Source organism: Leptodactylus fuscus, chromosome 3 (assembly GCF_031893055.1).
Source record: "Leptodactylus fuscus isolate aLepFus1 chromosome 3, aLepFus1.hap2, whole genome shotgun sequence".
NCBI lineage: Eukaryota > Metazoa > Chordata > Amphibia > Anura > Leptodactylidae > Leptodactylus > Leptodactylus fuscus.
The window spans coordinates 24493810-24513324 of NC_134267.1; the positions used below are offsets into that span (position 1 = coordinate 24493810).

The window sequence follows — 19515 nt, forward strand, 5'->3', positions numbered from 1 at the left end:
AGTGTTTTTAGATATATCTGAAGAAGGAGCCGTGAGCTTCGAAACGTCATATTCTGTCATCATTATGAGTTAGCCATTAAAAAAGGTATCACCTACTGAAGACTTGCAAGTTTTTTGTTTTTTATATTTCCTACCCACTGGCTAACACGGTACAAAAACAAACATCTTTCTTGTTCCTGGCAGTCCTGGGCCTACTACGTTATGGGATGGCATCCATCTTTTCTGGAATTCTGAATCACAGATAGATCTACCCAGGCACCAATAACTGGGGGAGGGGGCGGTAATGTGCAGTGAGTGATGGGCCCACCCAAGGGCATTGTCTAAATAGTCTTCCTGGTCTCACCCTCTAGCGCCTCTACAGGGATGTGGCTGCAGGGAGACCACCATGTTGCTACCTCTTGGAGTGGTGCTGGTGATGGCTGACCAAATGGTGAATACAGGGCTAAGGTCAGGGCTGGCAGAAGAGGTTCAATAGTCAGGAACAGGTCAATGTCAATACCAGGAGATCAGAAGATGGCAGGGAACAAGCCTAGGTCACACACAAATATATCAAGTACAAACTACCTTAGCTGGAATCTGGTGAGCCAGGAACATAAAATGAACCCCACTGAAAACCTCTGGAATATAATCAAGAGGAAGATGAACGGTCACAAGACAACAAACAAAGAAGAACTGCTTAAATGTTTGTGCCAGGAGTGGCATAAGGTCACCCAAAAGTAGTGCGACACATTGGTGGAAAGCCAAGACGCATGAAAGCGGGGAGTACAAGTACTGGTTATTCCACCAAATATTGATTTCTGATCTTCCTGAGATATAACATTAGTATTGTTGTTTCTAAATGAATATCATCTTGGGTTTTCTTTGCATTATTTGAGGTCTGACAGCACAGCGGCTTCTTTTTTTATTATTTTGACGATTTCTCATTTGCTGCAAATAAATACAAATTTTTCTGCTTTGAATTTCGGAGACGTGTTGTCAGTAGTTTATATAGTAAAAGAACAATGTACATTTTACTGAAAAATATACCAATGAAGAGAAAAATCAGAGAAACGGAAAGCTTTGCAATGGTCTCTTAATTTTTTCCAGAGTTGTATATATATACACACACACATACATACATACATATACACACACATATATATATATATACACATATATACACATGCACACACAAATATACACACACACATATATATATATATACACACACACACACACATATACATATATACACACACATATACATACACAAATATATACATATATGTGTTTTTCTTTCTGTAGTGAGGACCATCTTTAACCCCGCTCCTGCCATCGCTGATCTAGATCCCGCCTTCTACACGCACTCTAACATCTTCTGCTGCAATGAGAGTGAGGTGAGGACCTGACGCTCTGTATAATCTGCACATCCTAAGATTCCAGCTAATGTTTCCTTACTTTATGGCCATGATACAAGACGCCTTTGGCATCAGACACTGCCAAAGTTAACTATTCTGCAAGAGCCTGGGATTCACATTCTTAATCTTTGCACCAGTCTAGTCCCAGTCACTTTGCAGTCAATTCTCAGTTATTCTGCAGTCCGGCCCTGGTCACTCTGCAGTCCGGCCCTGGTCACTCTGCAGTCCGGTCCTGGTCACTCCGCAGTCCGGTGCTGGTCACTCTGCAGTTCAGTCCTGGTCACTCTGCAGTCTGGCCCTGGTCACTCTGCAGTCCGGCCCTGGTCACTCTGCAGTCCGGTCCTGGTCACTCTGCAGTTCGGTCCTGGTCACTCTGCAGTCTGCCCTGGTCACTCTGCAGTCCGGCCCTGGTCACTCTGCAGTCCGACCCTGGTCACTCTGCAGTCCGGTCCTGGTCACTCTGCAGTCTGGCCCTGGTCACTCTGCAGTCTGGCCCTGGTCACTCTGCAGTCTGGCCCTGGTCACTCTGCAGTCCGGTCCTGGTCACTCTGCAGTCCGTCCCTGGTCATACAGTCCGGTCCTGGTCACTCTGCAGTCCGGCCTTGGTCACTCTGCAGTCCGGCTCTGGTCACTATGTAGCCTGGCCCTGGTCACTCTACAGTCCGGCCCTGGTCACTATGTAATCCGGTCCTGGTCACTCTGCAGTCCGGCCTTGGTCACTCTGCTGTCCAACCCTGGTCACTATGCAGTCCAACCCTGGTCACTCTGCAGTCCAACCCTGGTCACTCTGCAGTCCAACCCTGGTCACTCTGCTGTCCAACCCTGGTCACTCTGCAGTCCGGCCTTGTTCACTCTGCAGTCCGGCCTTGGTCACTCTGCTGTCCAACCCTGGTCACTCTGCTGTCCAACCCTGGTCACTCTGCAGTCCGGCCTTGTTCACTCTGCAGTCCGGCCTTGGTCACTCTGCTGTCCAACCCTGGTCACTTTGCAGTCCAACCCTGGTCACTCTGCTGTCCAACCCTGGTCACTTTGTCTCTTTATATTTTTCCAGGCGGAGATATTAACAGGCGTCCAGGTGAGGAGCCCTTCTGATGCAGAAGCTGCAGGTTCGGTCCTGTTGGCCAGAGGTTGTCATATTGTCCTGGTCACCTTAGGAGGAGAGGGATGTGTAATTGTATCCAAGGAAGACCCGAACCCCAAGCACATTGAAACACATAAAGTGAAAGCAGTGGACACCACGGTATGGTATTGTTCTAGAGGATTCATTGATATTTGGCTTGTTAGTATTAATTCAGTCCATAAAGTGGACTTCAAAAGGGCAAAAGAGTCTTCTATTTATGTCTATGCATATATGTGCGTGCATTATTTACAAGGGGAAGTGTGTTATGGTCTGGGGATCCTTGACCACGGACTGGCCCCGGACTGATAACTTCTCAGTCCAGTAACGGAAAAAACATATAAAAAACAATAGTAAGTATGAGCAGTTTGGACTTCTAGTGTGGATACCCCTACACCCTGCCTCGCACAACTAGAAGTAGCCGTGGGCCCGACTAACTTGCCTGAATGGGCACGAGCACAGCCGGAGAAGTAGCTAACCTGCAAAGGGAAATAGAGCCCCTGTCTAGCTTCACGTTTATGAAGGAGAGGCAGATACAGAACAAGCCCCCCACGGGTGTCCAGACTTGGACTAACGGTGAACATGAGAACACAAAAGCATAGGAAGAGAATAAACGTGAAACACAGAATAACTGAACTAAAGCAAGGGATAGGAAAAAACAGAACTAAGTATCACACACCCAAAAACCCCTACCAAAAATATTCCAAACCTCCAGACAGAAAAATACCTAGGGCTCACTGCGCCCGGAACACTATGTCTGGACAGGAGCTCAATACTTAGCGAACTATCCAGTGTGAACAGGAGCAAGAAACTGGATGGGCCGGGATGCAGATGGTAGCAGCTTCAGACACAGACCATACTAGAGCACAGGCTAAAACGCCTGGACGGATTTGCGTGCAATTTTCCACAAACATAGTTTTCTCTTAGGATTGAGTCACAGGCTACTTTTGGTGCCACTAAACAACATGGCTTACTAGCAGGAGACTCACAAAAGCAGGACTCCTAGCCCCAGCTATAGACTCACACACACTGCCTGGCATTTCCTGCCTCAACCTGCCTGCACACTCCTTACTGTCACCTCAGGAGTCGCCCTCACTCTACTCACTCACATTTACATATAGCTTCCCACTATATAACACATCACATTGTCTGTATAACGACATACACAATACAACACATCACATCACATACACAATACAACACATCACATCACATTGTCTGTATCACTACATACACAATATAACACATCACATCACATTGTCTGTATCACTACATACACAATACAATACAACACATCACATTGTCTGTATCACTACATACACAATACAACACATCACATTGTCTGTATCACTACATACACAATATAACACATCACATTTGCTAGCCCACCAAACTTTTTAAAGCACTTTTACAGTTTCACACGTCTGTGTCCGCCTAATTCTCAAATCACCGCAGACGAAGTCGCGGGTAAAAGCTAGTCATTTATAAGGAGAGACAGGGAGGCAGTACTACATGAGCCTACATCATTTACACATAGGGACAGGGAGGCAATACCATCGGTACCTACATCATTGACAGGGAGACAGTACTGTCTTTACCTATTATCATTTACATGGGGAGACGAGGAGGCAGTACTATCTATACCTACCTCATTTACATTTAGAGACAGGGAGGCAGTACTACCTGTACTTAAATCATTTACATGGAGAGACAGGGAGACAGTACTGCCTCCCTGTCTCTACATGTAAATGATATAGCTATAGATAGTACTGCCTCCCTGTCTCTACATGTAAATGATATAGCTATAGATAGTACTGCCTCCCTGTCTCTACATGTAAATGATATAGCTATAGATAGTACTGCCTCCCTGTCTCTACATGTAAATGATATAGGTATAGATAGTACTGCCTCCCTGTCTCTACATGTAAATGATATAGGTATAGATAGTACTGCCTCCCTGTTTCTATATATAAATGATGTTGTATAGATAGTACTATCTGTACTTACATAATGTATATAGAGACAAGGAGGCAGTACTATATCTACCTACATCATTTACATGAAGAGGAGGATCAGTAAAAGTCTATGGTGCACATTTATCAGGTGGTCACATGGTGTGCTGTATATTTGTACACCCCCCCCCCCCCCCTACCATTTATCCCACAGTCCTGACAATGACTATTCGGCTTCCATCACTGCTAATAGATGTTAACCAATGGCGGGATTGACATGTGCGCTGGATGTCTGTGTCTCCGCCGTCGTTCATAGGTGCAGTAGTATCTGCTGTATACACTACAGGCGTCTCTCACTCCTATACTAGACGTAGCTCTGATTACCGGTGCCCAGGATAATGATGGTGTTCCCATAGCAACCACATACTGCCTTCAACAATGACAGTGAAAGGTTAACGGAGCAGACGGAGACGTCTATGTGACGCTCAATAAGCCAGTTAATAAGAGCCATAAAACCGCGTGACGTTGGCTGATAATCTGCAATTACTATGAGCCCCCCCTTCTTGTGGGAAGATCAACTAAAAATACCCCACACTGATATTTTTAGCTCCTACGTAAATCATTCGGCTGAAATTAGCAAACTCTGCAGTTCCCTCCAGGAGCCGACTGGTTAATGTACGTCTGCACTGGATACGTGATGTCATCAGAGTATATAGAAAAGTTACTTCGTGGTGACCTCTCTGAGGGGTCAGGGCAATAGAGAACCTTCAAGGAAAGCAGAGTTACAACTTTCCCATGGTCCTGAATGACACAAGTAGTAAACCGATACTTATAGAGGAGAGAACCTGTCACCTTGTATATGTCATAAGCACAGAGAAGACGCGGCCACCGATTTATACCGCCATCCCCTGCATTTCTGTTTTCCTCTTCTGTGTTGTGGTTGGATGTTTCTGCATTCTCTGTACATGCTGAATAATCACCAAACTCTGCAGTCAGATGTGTGGGCCTGTGTGTAATACCCAGAGGATCGAGGAGAGCGACAGATAATACATATCACCGTACAGAGTACTCGCCATAACTAGTACCCCCAACATCTCATCTAATATATCAATAGTTCCACCATTATAATAACTAAATCCCTGTACATAGGGGAAGTATTATAGAAGTTATATTCTTGTACATAGGAGCAGTATTATAGTAGTTATATTCTTGTACATAGGGGAAGTATTATAGAAGTTATATTCTTGTACATAGGAGTAGTATTATAGTAGTTATATTCTTGTACATAGGGGAAGTATTATAGAAGTTATATTCTTGTACATAGGAGTAGTATTATAGTAGTTATATTCTTGTACATAGGAGCAGTATTATAGTAGTTATATTCTTGTACATAGGAGCAGTATTATAGTAGTTATATTCTTGTACATAGGAGCAGTATTATAGTAGTTATATTCTTGTACATAGGAGTAGTATTATAGTAGTTATATTCTTGTACATAGGAGGTAGTATTATAGTAGTTATATTCTTGTACATAGGAGCAGTATTATAGTAGTTATATTCTTGTACATAGGAGTAGTATTATAGTAGTTATATTCTCGTACATAGGAGGTAGTATTATAATAGTTATATTCTTGTACATAGGAGCAGTATTATAGTAGTTATATTCTGGTACATAGGAGCAGTATTATAGCAGTTATATTCTTGTACATAGGAGTAGTATTATAGTAGTTATATTCTTGTACATAGGAGTAGTATTATAGTAGTTATATTCTTGTACATAGGAGCAGTATTATAGTAGTTATACTCTCGTACATAGGAGTTATATTATAGTAGTTATATTCTTGTACATAGGAGTAGTATTATAGTAGTTATATTCCTGTACATAGGAGCAGTATTATAGTAGTTATATTCTTGTACATAGGAGTAGTATTATAGTAGTTATACTCATGTACATAGGAGTAGTATTATAGTAGTTATATTCTTGTACATAGGAGGCAGTATTATAGTAGTTATACTCATGTACATAGGAGTTATATTATAGTAGTTATATTCTTATACATAGGAGCAGTATTATAGCAGTTATACTCTTGTATATACGATCAGTATTATATATATATTGTATACTGTAATTTAGGAGGCATCTATAGAATTTTCTTAAGTATTGAGTTTTATTAAGGACTTTGGTTCCTGTCTGTGCTATACTTCCCTGTGTCTCTCCCAATAAAGGTTGTTGTCCTGGGACCACCCAGAAATAATTGCAGCCTCATCCTCACCGGGCCGCGTCCTCACTGCTGTAGATCCGTTCTCTGCTTCCTGATGAAAAGCCTCATTAAAATCATGTAAGAGGCCTCACAGGAGGACGCAGCCTGTGGTCACTGTAATGTGGGCCACACAGCATAGCCGCCATTGTTAAGCACTGTGTCCATAGCAAGGGTTAACTCTTCATTTCATCAATTCATCCCTGTCCTGGATGACCTTCCCAGATAACACGTCCACTGCTGGGAGAGACATATTGGCCAGTTATGTGAGGGTTAATCATGTTCTTCCAGAGATCTTCAGACTCCTGGGATCCACTTCTATGAGCCACACATAGCAGGGAACTATTGTAGATTATGTTCAGCATAATGTCATAATGTCACCGGTGACCACCTCATATACGCATGCCCCAGTGGGGCTGTTCACTCGAGGCCTTGAGAGCATGAAAAATGCCTAGCACAATTTCATTAGATATGAGGACCTTTCAACACCCCAGCTCTTTACACCCAATAATAGCCCCTTCCCTCTGACTTCAGCACAGCTGGATTTTTTTCTCTATCCCACACCGTTCCTGAGCAATTAGTGCAGTAAGTTTTTGTGCCCATTTGGTGTAATTAGACTCCCCAATATCCTGTGGGTGGTGTCATGGAGGAGCAGACAAGGGGGCGGGATTCTGAGTTCTGATCACCTCTGCCTCTGATTGGTGCTCTGAGTCACACCCCCTGATTGCTTCTGCCTGACACCACCTTCTGGTCAGTAGGGAGTCTAGTTATACATCAGGCTACACAAATAACTGCACTGATTGCTCAGGAATGGTGGAGGCTAGAGAAAAAATTCCAATCGTGCCGGAATCCGTGCGGGTGGCTACTAAAGGACTAGTTCATGCTTAGAAACACATGGCTGCCTTCTTTTAGATTCCAAGTTTGAATTTTTTTACCTAATTTTTTTTTAAGTGGTGTTCTTTCATTTTACTTTTTACGTTATTTTTATCCTTTTTTTAACCTCCCATATTCGGAGTACGTTGTATATGGGCCATAGTATAATGCTGCAGAGGTCCCTATTTTTATAAGCAGATCTCCGTATGGAGCTCCACAGCTGGGGGTTTGCTACAGTTGGGTCCAGTCTAGTCAGTGGCAGATGGCGCTGGGTCGGGCACATGCAGCGTTTCTACTTATTGACTCATCATTGCACAGAACTTGTGTTCAGAGATTTTACCCCTCAGGAATGATCTGAAGCTTAGGAGGCCGATGACTAAGCAGTGAGACGAGGCGAGGGTTCCTGTAATATATACTGTATTTATATATGTCCCACAAGCACAGTAACTTCATGTATACTCCCCCAGTCTGGCATACAATTCATCTGGCAAGCACTTTCCTATATGAAAGTTCACAAAGCACGTTACATAGCTTAGCAGTGTATGTCCCTTTAAGAGCCAGTAAAGAACATCTCTGACTGGTGGACCCAGCCTGTAATGCTTACATTATCCTGCAGGGGTGCTGTAGGGGAATTAAGCACTAGATGCCAGATTTCTTCCTATATTAGGCTGAGTATTGGGGTGGGCGGGCGTGGGATTCCCTGTGATCGGTTTATTTTCTGTGAACTCCCCTAAAAAAAAGTGATTGTAAAATGTGGAGGACCCCTTTACTCTGAGCAGTGTGTACGTGTAGCTGATTTTTTGGGGAGTTTTCCCTTTCTAGTGAGTTACTTTTGGGAAAATTAGTCAACCCCCAATTTCCTCCTCCCCATGATGTGAGTCAGAGTCGTAACATGCTCATTGTAAAGGGTTAATGGTAAGAGCCCCCTGCAAATATTGCGTCCTCCCAGCGAGATCACAGGGCAGACTATATAAGCCGATCTATATTCTACGATAACAGCATCAACAGGGGGCGCTCTGTATGATTTAAGATCTTCCAGCTGAAGTCTGAATGCAGCTGTAAAGTGCATGCTATATACACTACATCTCCTACAATGCAGCACTGCAGAATATGCTCTGGGAGGGTGAGGGGATGCAGAATTGTCAGTGCTGCTCTGGAAGTGACTGGAGTATAATGTAATGCAGTGACTAGAACATCCCCCACAATGCAACACTGCAGAGCATGCTCTGTACAGGCATAGACCAGCAGGGTGAGTGTAGGCAGAATTGTAAATGCTGCTCTGGAAGTGACTGGAGTATAAAGTAGGATGCAATGCAGGGGTCTATACAGGACTAACGTTCTTCCTTCGGGTGAAGGTTGAGACCCCCGCACCAGAACAGGACAGACTTACCATTCAGGACTCTCTAGTAAAGCTGGGTGATACCAGTATGGCTGACACCCAGCTTTCCCAAAACATATTGAAGTGTAATGCAGCTAAAAAATTGTACAGAGAATTTTTATGGGGTTTTCTGATTTTTGGGCAAGGCGCTCCTTTATAAAAAAATTTCTGAGGGCCCTTTAGGCCAAGAAACGCCGCGCTAAAGTACTACGGGAACAACCACGGCGTGAACACATCGCGGTTCTTCCCGCAGCCCTTTGAACAGAAAGTTCACTGAGTTTTCCTCCGCTGACTTTCTGTTAAAATTATATCTACGGGAAAGCCGCCGGCATTTCCGTACATATAATTGACATGCTGCGATTTTCAAAACCGCAACGGTTTTGGAAATCGCAGCGTGTCCGCACTGCAATTTTTTCTGCAAAGTGGGCAACGGATTCGCATGAACCCCATCCACTTTGCAAGTACTGTAAAACGCTGCGATTTTTTCCGCTGCGTTTCCACCGTGGGCAAAATGCAGCGTTTCCGGCTCGTGGGTCCCCGACCTTAAGCAGGAATCACATGTGCAGTTTTCGGTGCAGTTTTGTAAGCCGGACGTGAGTTCAGAAGAATTATAAAGGAAGGACTTCTGGTTCTCCTTCCTGCAGGATCCACTTCTGGCTTTGGCTCCAAAACCTGCGTTGAAAACTTCGTGTGATTCTAGCCTTACCAGGTTTCAGTAGTCCGGGCAGGAAATAAGACGGGCCAGACACATTGAATATGTCCGAAATATTCCAAAGATGATTTTATGGGCCGGACTGATGGGAAACAAACAGCTGGTCCCAGTCAGGGTATTGTGGTGCGGCCTCGCTGACATAGATCTGGCCCTGTCACCCCATTGCTATGTGAAGCACGGTCAGCTCTGCTACCTGCACATTTGCCCTGCAGATGTCCATCGTGGTACCTCATGGCAGACATGTTTTTGGTTATCACAAGCAGTGACCTTATCCCCCCACCCCCATCTCCTGAACCACAAGCCATGCAGAGTTTTGGGAAAGAATGCGGCTGTGTATCTGCTGCTTTGATCTTCTCTAGAGATGGTGAATAGACCTTGTACCAGGGATTATTAGGGGGGGTTTGTCATGAGATAGGAATGCAGGGGTTAATAGCCGGCCCTGACTCCCACGGTGACTCAGTATTAGATCACTCAGAACCATGGGGGAAGGATACGGATTCCCACAGGGGCCCACCACCTGTGTACTGCCCACCCCGGGTCTTATCATGTCCGGTGTCAGGGGGTTCATCTAACTGATCTCTGTCATTACACATAATCCAAAATGGGAAGTTCTCCCACAAGAGGCAAAAAATCCCCTCTACCTCTCTATTCCTGCATGCCCCGGCATTTCCGGGGCCACTAGTGATCCAATCCAATCTGCATGTCTGCTCTGGGGCTCTGTTTAGAGGTGGCCTGGTCTGGGGTCTTTACTTATTCATGGGTCTGGTCTGGGGTCTATATTAGTTTATGGGGTCTCTTTATATATATTAAGTTGTGAAGTGCCCCAGGGGATGGTGATTCCTGGGATTCCTTAACTCACTGGAGATGAGACCCCACTGCCCTGAACTTCTCCTCCACTGCTTTGCACACTCACCCTTATGTCCAATCCCCTTACCTGACATAGGGGAATTTTTATAGATCCTGCGGGTAGGCTGGGCTCTACACAGGGCACTCTACTCGCTTATTTATTATTTTTTTATGTCTTTTTACCATTTGGTTACTGGATGAAGGGGTGCAGATGCCCTTATGGGACCCTCCCAAAGTCTAGGGGAAGGAGTTGTGTGACCCTTATCTCCCTCCTCTCTCGCTACCCAGCCCACCTTTGCTTATGTGGAGGTTGCCCAACTAGGTGGGATTTCAGTATTTAATAGGAGGGTAATGGCCTGGGTAAAGGCACACTGGAGAAGTCTAAGGTAAGGGAGAAGCACTGGAGAAGTCTAGGGTAAGAGAGAAGTACTGGAGAAGTCAAAGGTAAGGGAGAAGCACTGGAGGAGTCTTGGGTAAGGGAGAAGTCTAAGGTAAGGGAGAAGCACTGGAGAAGTCTAGGGTAAGGGAGAAGTCTAAGGTAAGGGAGAAGCACTGGAGAAGTCTAGGGTAAGGGAGAAGTCTAAGGTAAGGGAGAAGCACTGGAGAAGTCTAGGGTAAGGGAGAAGCACTGGAGAAGTCTTAGGTAAGGGAGAAGCACTGGAGGAGTCTAGGGTAAGGGAGAAGTCTAAGGTAAGGGAGAAGCACTGGAGAAGTCTAGGGTAAGGGAGAAGTCTAAGGTAAGGGAGAAGTCTAGGGTAAGGGAGAAGACTAAGGTAAGGGAGAAGCATTGGAGAAGTCTAGGGTAAGGGAGAAGCACTGGAGAAGTCTAGGGTAAGGGAGAAGCACTGGAGAAGTCTTAGGTAAGGGAGAAGCACTGGAGGAGTCTAGGGTAAGGGAGAAGCACTGGAGAGGTCTAGGGTAAGGGAGAAGCACTGGAGAAGTCTAAGGTAAGGGAGAAGCACTGGAGAGGTCTAGGGTAAGGGAGAAGCACTGGAGAAGTCTAGGGTAAGGGAGAAGCACTGGAGAAGTCTAATGTAAGGGAGAAGCACTGGAGAAGTCTAGGGTAAGGGAGAAGCACTGGAGAAGTCTAGGGTAAGGGAGAAGCACTGGAGAAGTCTAGGGTAAGGGAGAAGCACTGGAGAGGTCTCGGGTAAGGGAGAAGCACTGGAGAAGTCTAATGTAAGGGAGAAGCACTGGAGAAGTCTAATGTAAGGGAGAAGCACTGGAGAAGTCTAGGGTAAGGGAGAAGCACTGGAGGAGTCTAGGGTAAGGGAGAAGCACTGGAGAAGTCTAATGTAAGGGAGAAGCACTGGAGAAGTCTAATGTAAGGGAGAAGCACTGGAGAAGTCTAGGGTAAGGGAGAAGCACTGGAGGAGTCTAGGGTAGGGTAGAAGTACAGGATAGAGCACTGGTGATGTCCAAGGTATGCGGGAAGTGCTGAAGAAGTCCTGGAAGTGAACGGGTGAACAGTGAGTTGGAGATTCTTAGTATACATTTGAAGACTTATAAAATAAGGTGAAATGAATATAATCCAGGGCAGTGACTCCTCAGGAGAAGAGCTGTGATCAGGACACATCAGGCAGAGAGAGAACAGTGTATGCTGGGAGATGAGTTACTGGAAGCAGGAAAAATGGGCAAGCGTAAGGATCTGACAAGGGCCTGACTGGGTTTGCATCTCCATAATGGCCAGTCTTGTGAGGTGCTCCCAGTATGTAGTGGTCTGTACTGTACCAAGAGTGGTCCAAGGAAAGACAACTAGTGACAGGGTCATGGATGCCTAAGAACCAGTGATGTGCATGGCAAGTGAAGGCTATCCCGTCTGGTCTGGTCCCAGAGGGGAGCTACAGTAACCCGAAGTGCAGTACAATATAGTACACTGCTGGCTATGATAGAAAGGTGTCAGTACACATGTCTATGGGGCTGCAGAGCCTACAATGGTCCCGTAAGCATCAGAACCTGACCATGGAGAAGACAGGAGATGTCTGGTGAGATGAATCAGTTTTTTTTACATCATATTCCACTATCAGCGCCATTTACTCTATTATGGTCTTTTTATGGGCCCCTCCATCTCCGCCCCTGCTCACTCCCATCTATCCAGACTCCTATCTCCATTGTTCTCTGGGCCCTTCGCTGATCTACGGCTCCTGGGTGATGTGGACAGCACAATAGCTCAGATTAGATGAAGAATCGGAGGCAGAGATAGCGATCACACCGCAGCCCCTGCAAATAATCCGAAATAGCAAGGAAGGCAGCAGCCCCTGTCACTGGCGACTCTGCCAAGAGGAAGCCGCACTCAACAAAGGAGTCCAGGGGCATCGCACGGCTGCAAGGAGACGGGGTTTCCGTTCATGGAAAATGTGAACGTCCAAGGTGGAAATATAGGTATAAATAGTCCGGGATGTCCAGCTGACCCCTCCTCTCTATAAAGTATTAGAGGATGTGGGTGCAGGACCCTGAACGGAGGAAATTGAACCCCAGTGATCAGACTCATATGGATGGGTCATCAGTATGGGATTAAAGGGGTCCAACATCCCCCACTATCCAGAATTTGGGTGAGCTCTGAATACCAAGCACAGTGCCGTACATATCATAGTGGTTGTACTTGGTATTGCAGCCCGTTCCCATTCACTTGAATGAGACTGGCACCGGCATCCAGTCGCGCACTCCGCTCCGGATTAGGCCCAAATGAATGGGCGTAGGAGGGAGTGTCTTCAGACAGATGGCGCCTGAAGAATGAACATGTTGCTTCTTTTTCCAGGAGCCAGAACAAACCGCTCCTGGAAAAAAGAACTAACCGGCCCCCATTGATTTCAATGGGAGCCGGTTATTTGGTCAGGATTTTGAGGCGGATTCCACCTCAAAATCCTGACTGAAATACCTCGTGTGAACTCAGCCTAATACTTTTTACAGCAGAGTTTGCTACAGTTGTATCCAGTCTAGACAATCTTCTCTGATACATTGTAACGACATCAGCAATACAAATCTAATACAATGTAGCAAACCCTCAGCAGTATTAGGACTGGTTCACATGCCGGATTTCCATGTGTAAGGGTTGTGGTAGTGAGAATGTGAATCTCTACACGTAAGATGAATAGAATTGTCCAGTATTTCTGTAACAAATCTGCAGCATGTGAATTCTCCCCTAGAGGTGATGGTCCTGGAGGAGCGAGCAGTCCGTCCACCTTCCTGTTGTCGGCCTCTTGTCCAGTCGGTGACGCAGTCGATGACTTCCGTTATCTCACCGTCTGTCTCTTTCCTCTCAGGGCGCCGGGGACAGTTTTCTTGGGGCGCTGGCTTTCTTCATGGCGTATTATCCTCAGCTCAGCATTGAAGAAATGGTGAAGAGGTCAAATCACATTGCGTCAGTGAGCGTCCAGGCGGCGGGGACTCAGACATCCTATCCCTATCGGAGGGACCTTCCTCAGGATATCTTCTCATGAAGCGACTCCCGGGGGAGTGATGTCAGGAAGTCATAAAATACACCTATACTACGGTGTACTGAGGTGACCCCAAAACATACAATACGGGGTGTTGCCTGCTGACGTATAGCGACACTCCTCTGTTATTTTTCCTAATCCTTAATAAAACAGAGCTGAGAAGTGACGGCCTGGGCTTATTATTATTATAGGTAATTATAGCGTGACAACAGCGACACCATCAGGCAGCACTGTGTATTACACCACACTATCAGTATCACAAGAAAGCAGCGTCACTCTATAGAGACTAAACAAGGACTTCTTCATATACAAGTCTGGGGTGACATGACAAGACGGACTGCACCATGATGTACTTACTGCACCCCCAGACCACTTCTGTACTCGCAGTTGTTTAACCCTTTAAGGACAGTAGTTTGGGTTATAAGACTGGGCAACGTTTTTATATTTTCCTTCTCCGCCTTCCAAAACTCATCACTTCTTTATTTTTCAGTTGCCATATAAGGGCTTGTTTTTTGGGTGATGAATTCGTTTTAGTCGGCACTGTTTTGGGGTACATCTAATGTCTAGATGTTTTTGAGGGTCGGTGTGAATATAACATGGCGGCTGTTCCCGCAGGGTCATTACGGCGATACCGGATTTATATGTGTTTTATTATGATTTACTCATTTTACTGAATAATACGCCATTTTGTGAAAAGAAGCGATTTACTAGGGGGCGCCGTATTCTTATGTCCAGGAAATTTTGCTTTATGACTTTGGTTTTTATTTTTTGCTGTCCCACTTGAGCTTCAGTTCACAGGCTCCCTACATGGCGGCCACAACTCCATTGTTAGGGATTACCCAGCCTTTAACAAGCGGCCGATCCTTAAAGGGCCTGTCCAGCTCTTATTTGTATGATTTAATAGCTTTGTTACTGGGGCTATAAACAAACCATTACTCACCTCTCCCGGGGCCTCCATTGCCAGCAGTGGCTGCTCTGTTGGTCTGTATACAACTCCCTTCTGACGTCCCGATTGTGCTAGAGGGCCGCTGTAGCCAATCACAGACTTCAGCAGTGACCTCTTCACAAACAGCACGTGATTGGATGAGGGGACCTGTATACAGACTGACGGAGTGTAAAGTGAGGCCTCGGGGAGAGGCAAGTAATGGTTTGTTATGTTTATACACTCAGTAACAGCGCTGTTAAATCATGACAGTCTAAGCTGTGGACAACCCCTTTAAGACAGGCTAACAAAGTGAGACTGGCAGGGATCTGACTGTCAGGCCCCTGCAGATGTTATGGATGGACCATCAGATTTGTAAACCGGGCTAACCCCTTTAATAGACACATTTAACCCCTTCCCACCTTAGTGATCTTCACATAGATGAATGAGGGCTTGTTTTCTGCAGGACACGTTTTATTTTGTAAGTTACGTTCCATATAATCTATTGCGAGGTGAAACAGGAAAAAACACAAATCACAATCCTGACATTGTTTAGCTTTTAATGCATTTTTAAGGTGTTCTAGATGGACCTGCCCCCAGAATGGGGCGTCCTGTCACTGTCTAGATATTGGAGTAACAGATGCTCCATTCATTTCTTAATTTTTTTTTATGTAGGTTGTGAGCCCCATATAGGGATCACAATGTACTTTTTTTTTTCTATCAGTATGTCTTTGTAGAATGGGAGGAAATCCACGCAAACACGGGAGAACATACAAACTCCTTGCAGATCTTGTTCCTGGCAGGATTAGAACCGAGAACTCCAGCGCTGCAAGGCTGAAGTGCTAACTAGAGATGAGCGAGTACTGTTCGGATCAGCCGATCTGAACAGCACGCTCCATAGAAATTAATGGATGCACCTGGTACTTCCGCTTTGACTGCGGCCGGCCTCTTAACCCTCCGCGTGCCGGCTACGTCCATTCACTTCTATGCAAGTGTGCTGTTCGGATCGGCTGATCCAAACAGTACTCGCTCATCTCTAGTGCTAACCACTGAGCCACCGTTTGCCCCTAGAAGCTCCATTCATTTCTATGGGACTACGAGGATAGACTATCAGCACTTGGCAGTCCCATAGACATGAAAAGAGGACAGGGGCCGTGTGTTTGTCTCTACATTCATACACAGATGATGCCCCCCTATTCTCAAGATCGGTGGGGGCCCAGCAGTCAGACACTTATCCTATTGTCTATGGCAGAACAATCCCTTTAAGAGCACTACCTGTGCCAAATTCCTGACACCTCATAATGTGTAAAAGTATAAAACATAAGGTGATGGGGGAGTCAGCCTGGGGTTGTCAGGAGCTGCCATAGTGTAGCCTAGTCCGGTGCTGTCTGCTGGATTACTTATAGGCCAAGGCTCCTGACTTTGGATAAGAAGGATTTCCTGGGACCGCTGTACAAATATAGAAATATTTATTGATGACGAATCACAGACAAAATCCGGTCCCACAGCCCTATAGTGGGTCATAGTAGCATCGGCACCCCCAGCACAGGGCAGCGGCCCGGTCCACAGCCACGTTGTGACTCCACATCCTCACACGTACCGCAGGATCCTTCCACCTAAGCGATGCCCCCCACAAGTCCTCTCCCTACTACATTCACCATGCGGCCATTAAATGCTGCGGATTTTCTTCTTCTCATGGAATAAGACGTGTTGTTTTACTGCAAGAGATTAGGGAGAATTAGAAAGATTGCCCAATCGCAATGCATAGTTCACCTCCCACTTTCTTTGACCCAAATCTATAAGAGACTCAAACACCCCTCAACCTAAAAAGTCACACAGTAAAGCAGCCAACATATTACATCTATGACCGCACAGCAAGAATATACAGTAGACCCCCCCCTTCCCTAAAATATTAGGTATCAGAAATCTTACCAAAAGGGTCGTATTTCCTAAGGATCAGCTTGTCTTTTAGTCTGTTCCTGCGAGTGTTGAAGGAATAGCCAGTCCCGGCAGCACTGACCATCTGCACAAGCAGCACCCTGACCAAAAACAAGGAAGATGAGGGGTTAAAGTGGATTTGGTATCATTGTGTTTATACATTACTTATCCTGTATTATACTCCAGAGCTGCACTCACTATTCTGCTGGTGCAGTCACTGTGTACATACATTACATTACTTATCCTGTACTGATCCTGAGTTATATCCTGTATTATACTCCAGAGCTGCACTCACTATTCTGCTGGTACAATCACTGTGTACATACATTACATTACTTATCCTGTATTATACTCCAGAGCTGCGCTCACTATTCTGCTGGTGCAGTCACTGTGTACATACATTACATTACTTATCCTGTACTTATCCTGAGTTATATCCTGTATTATACTCCAGAGCTGCGCTCACTATTCTGCTGGTGCAGTCACTGTGTACAAATCCTGGAAGTGGTAACCCCAGATATTGGGAGGGTGAGTATCCGCCCTGGGGTGAGTGGTCCCTGATGATGGGTGTCCAGGTTATTTCTTTTAGCTAAGGCACATGGTCAGCCATGATTATACATATCGGTCAGTGGGTGGCCATATTGATAACGCAATACTTACTTGGATTTCGCTTTGGCGACTGTTCCAGACATGATAAAGAAAAGAGAGAAGATTATTATACAAGACAAATATAATACTCGTCCCAACTAATAATAACCTTATAATACATCTTCACACAAACAGCCCCAAACTCTATAATTAACCCTTCCAATGCCCCAAATACACCCCCCTGCACCCCCCCCCACTGACACCCTATCACCCAGTATATACACCCAAACCCCCTACTGACACCCTATCACCCAGTATATACACCCACACCCCCTACTGACACCCTATCACCCAGTATATACACCCACACCCCCTACTGACACCCTATCACCCAGTATATACACCCAAACCCCCTACTGACACCCTATCACCCAGTATATACACCCACACCCCCTACTGACACCCTATCACCCAGTATATACACCCACACCCCCTACTGACACCCTATCACCCAGTATATACACCCACACCCCCTACTGACACCCTATCACCCAGTATATACACCCACACCCCCTACTGACACCCTATCACCCAGTATATACACCCAAACCCCCTACTGACACCCTATCACCCAGTATATACACCCACACCCCCTACTGACACCCTATCACCCAGTATATACACCCACACCCCCTACTGACACCCTATCACCCAGTATATACACCCACACCCCCTACTGACACCCTATCACCCAGTATATACACTCACACCCCCTACTGACACCCTATCACCCAGTATATACACCCAAACCCCTCACTGACACCCTATCACCCAGTATATACACCCAAACCCCCTACTGACACCCTATCACCCAGTATATACACCCAAACCCCCTACTGACACCCTATCACCCAGTATATACACCCAAACCCCTCACTGACACCCTATCACCCAGTATATACACCCACACCCCCTACTGACACCCTATCACCCAGTATATACACCCACACCCCTCACTGACACCCTATCACCCAGTATATACACCCACACCCCCTACTGACACCCTATCACCCAGTGTATACACCCAAACCCCCTACTGACACCCTATCACCCAGTATATACACCCACACCCCTCACTGACACCCTATCACCCTTTATTGACACCTCTATTCCACTCACAGTTTACACAGGTGAGGAACATGTCTGCAGCTCTCTATTCCAGCCCAAGGACAGGACTCATGCCGCCCGATCACTGCCGGCTCCTGCTCTTCACTTCCGGGTCAGAGCTGCCGTCACTCCCGGCCTGGTCTACAAGAAGATGGCGGCCGCGGCCTCTAGTGACGGGACGAGATAACGCTCTGCTGGTTGTTGTAGTGAGAGCTGTGGTACATGTCCTCATACAGTGTAACAGACCCTCAGCTCTGAGGTATAGGGTACCTGTGCGGGGCTTCAGTGTCTGGGTGTAAGTGAGATCTCCATTCACTGCCAGAACACAGAGGTCTTATCTGCACTATATATATCATCTGCACAAGTCTCCCTGTCATTGCCATATTGTGTGAATGAAGCGAGGGCACTGCTGATCCCCAGACTCCTCCATAATGTGGGGGTGACCGCGGGCCCAACAAAGTACCACAGAAATGTATTACTAAGTACCATGAAGGCGAAATGTGGAGGGCGCTATACTGGCACTGTGTATACGGAGCGCAATATACCAGTGCTGTGTATACAGAGGACAATATACCGGCACTGTGTATACGGAGGGCGCTATACCGGCACTGTGTATACAGAGGACGATATACCGGCACTGTGTATACAGAGGACGATATACCGGCACTGTGTATACAGAGGACAATATACCTGCACTGTGTATATGGAGGGCACTATACTGGCACTGTGTATACAGAGGACGATATACCAGCGCTGTGTATACAGAGGACAATATACTGGCACTGTGTATATGGAGGGCACTATACTGGCACTGTGTATATGGGGGGGGGGGGGCGCTATACCGGCACGGTGTATATGGAGCGCACTATATCGGCGCTTTGTATACGGAGGGCACTATACCAGCGCTGTGGGACTATTAAAGGATTATCT

General features: G+C 46.0%; 2 protein-coding genes across 2 annotated transcripts in view; one reads left to right on the forward strand and one right to left on the reverse strand.

Annotated features, from left to right (window-relative positions):
- Nucleotides 1-14136, forward strand: part of RBKS (ribokinase) — a 36943-nt gene extending 22807 nt beyond the window's left edge. Inside the window, exons 7-9 of the mRNA XM_075267244.1 lie at nt 1285-1376; nt 2449-2637; nt 13797-14136. Of these exons, the coding sequence (XP_075123345.1) occupies nt 1285-1376; nt 2449-2637; nt 13797-13973 (458 nt within the window). The 3' untranslated portion in view covers nt 13974-14136. The remainder of the gene's footprint in view (nt 1-1284; nt 1377-2448; nt 2638-13796) is intronic.
- A 2208-nt stretch (nt 14137-16344) lies between these two features.
- On the reverse strand, nt 16345-18692 carry MRPL33 (mitochondrial ribosomal protein L33). Its single transcript, XM_075266514.1, has 4 exons — nt 18598-18692; nt 17491-17509; nt 16825-16931; nt 16345-16610 (listed from the first exon to the last, which is right to left on the reverse strand). Exons 1-4 carry the CDS (start codon nt 18617-18619, stop codon nt 16561-16563), a joined length of 198 nt encoding a protein of 65 aa, XP_075122615.1. The 5' UTR covers nt 18620-18692; the 3' UTR covers nt 16345-16560.
- Nucleotides 18693-19515: the final 823 nt, after the last annotated feature.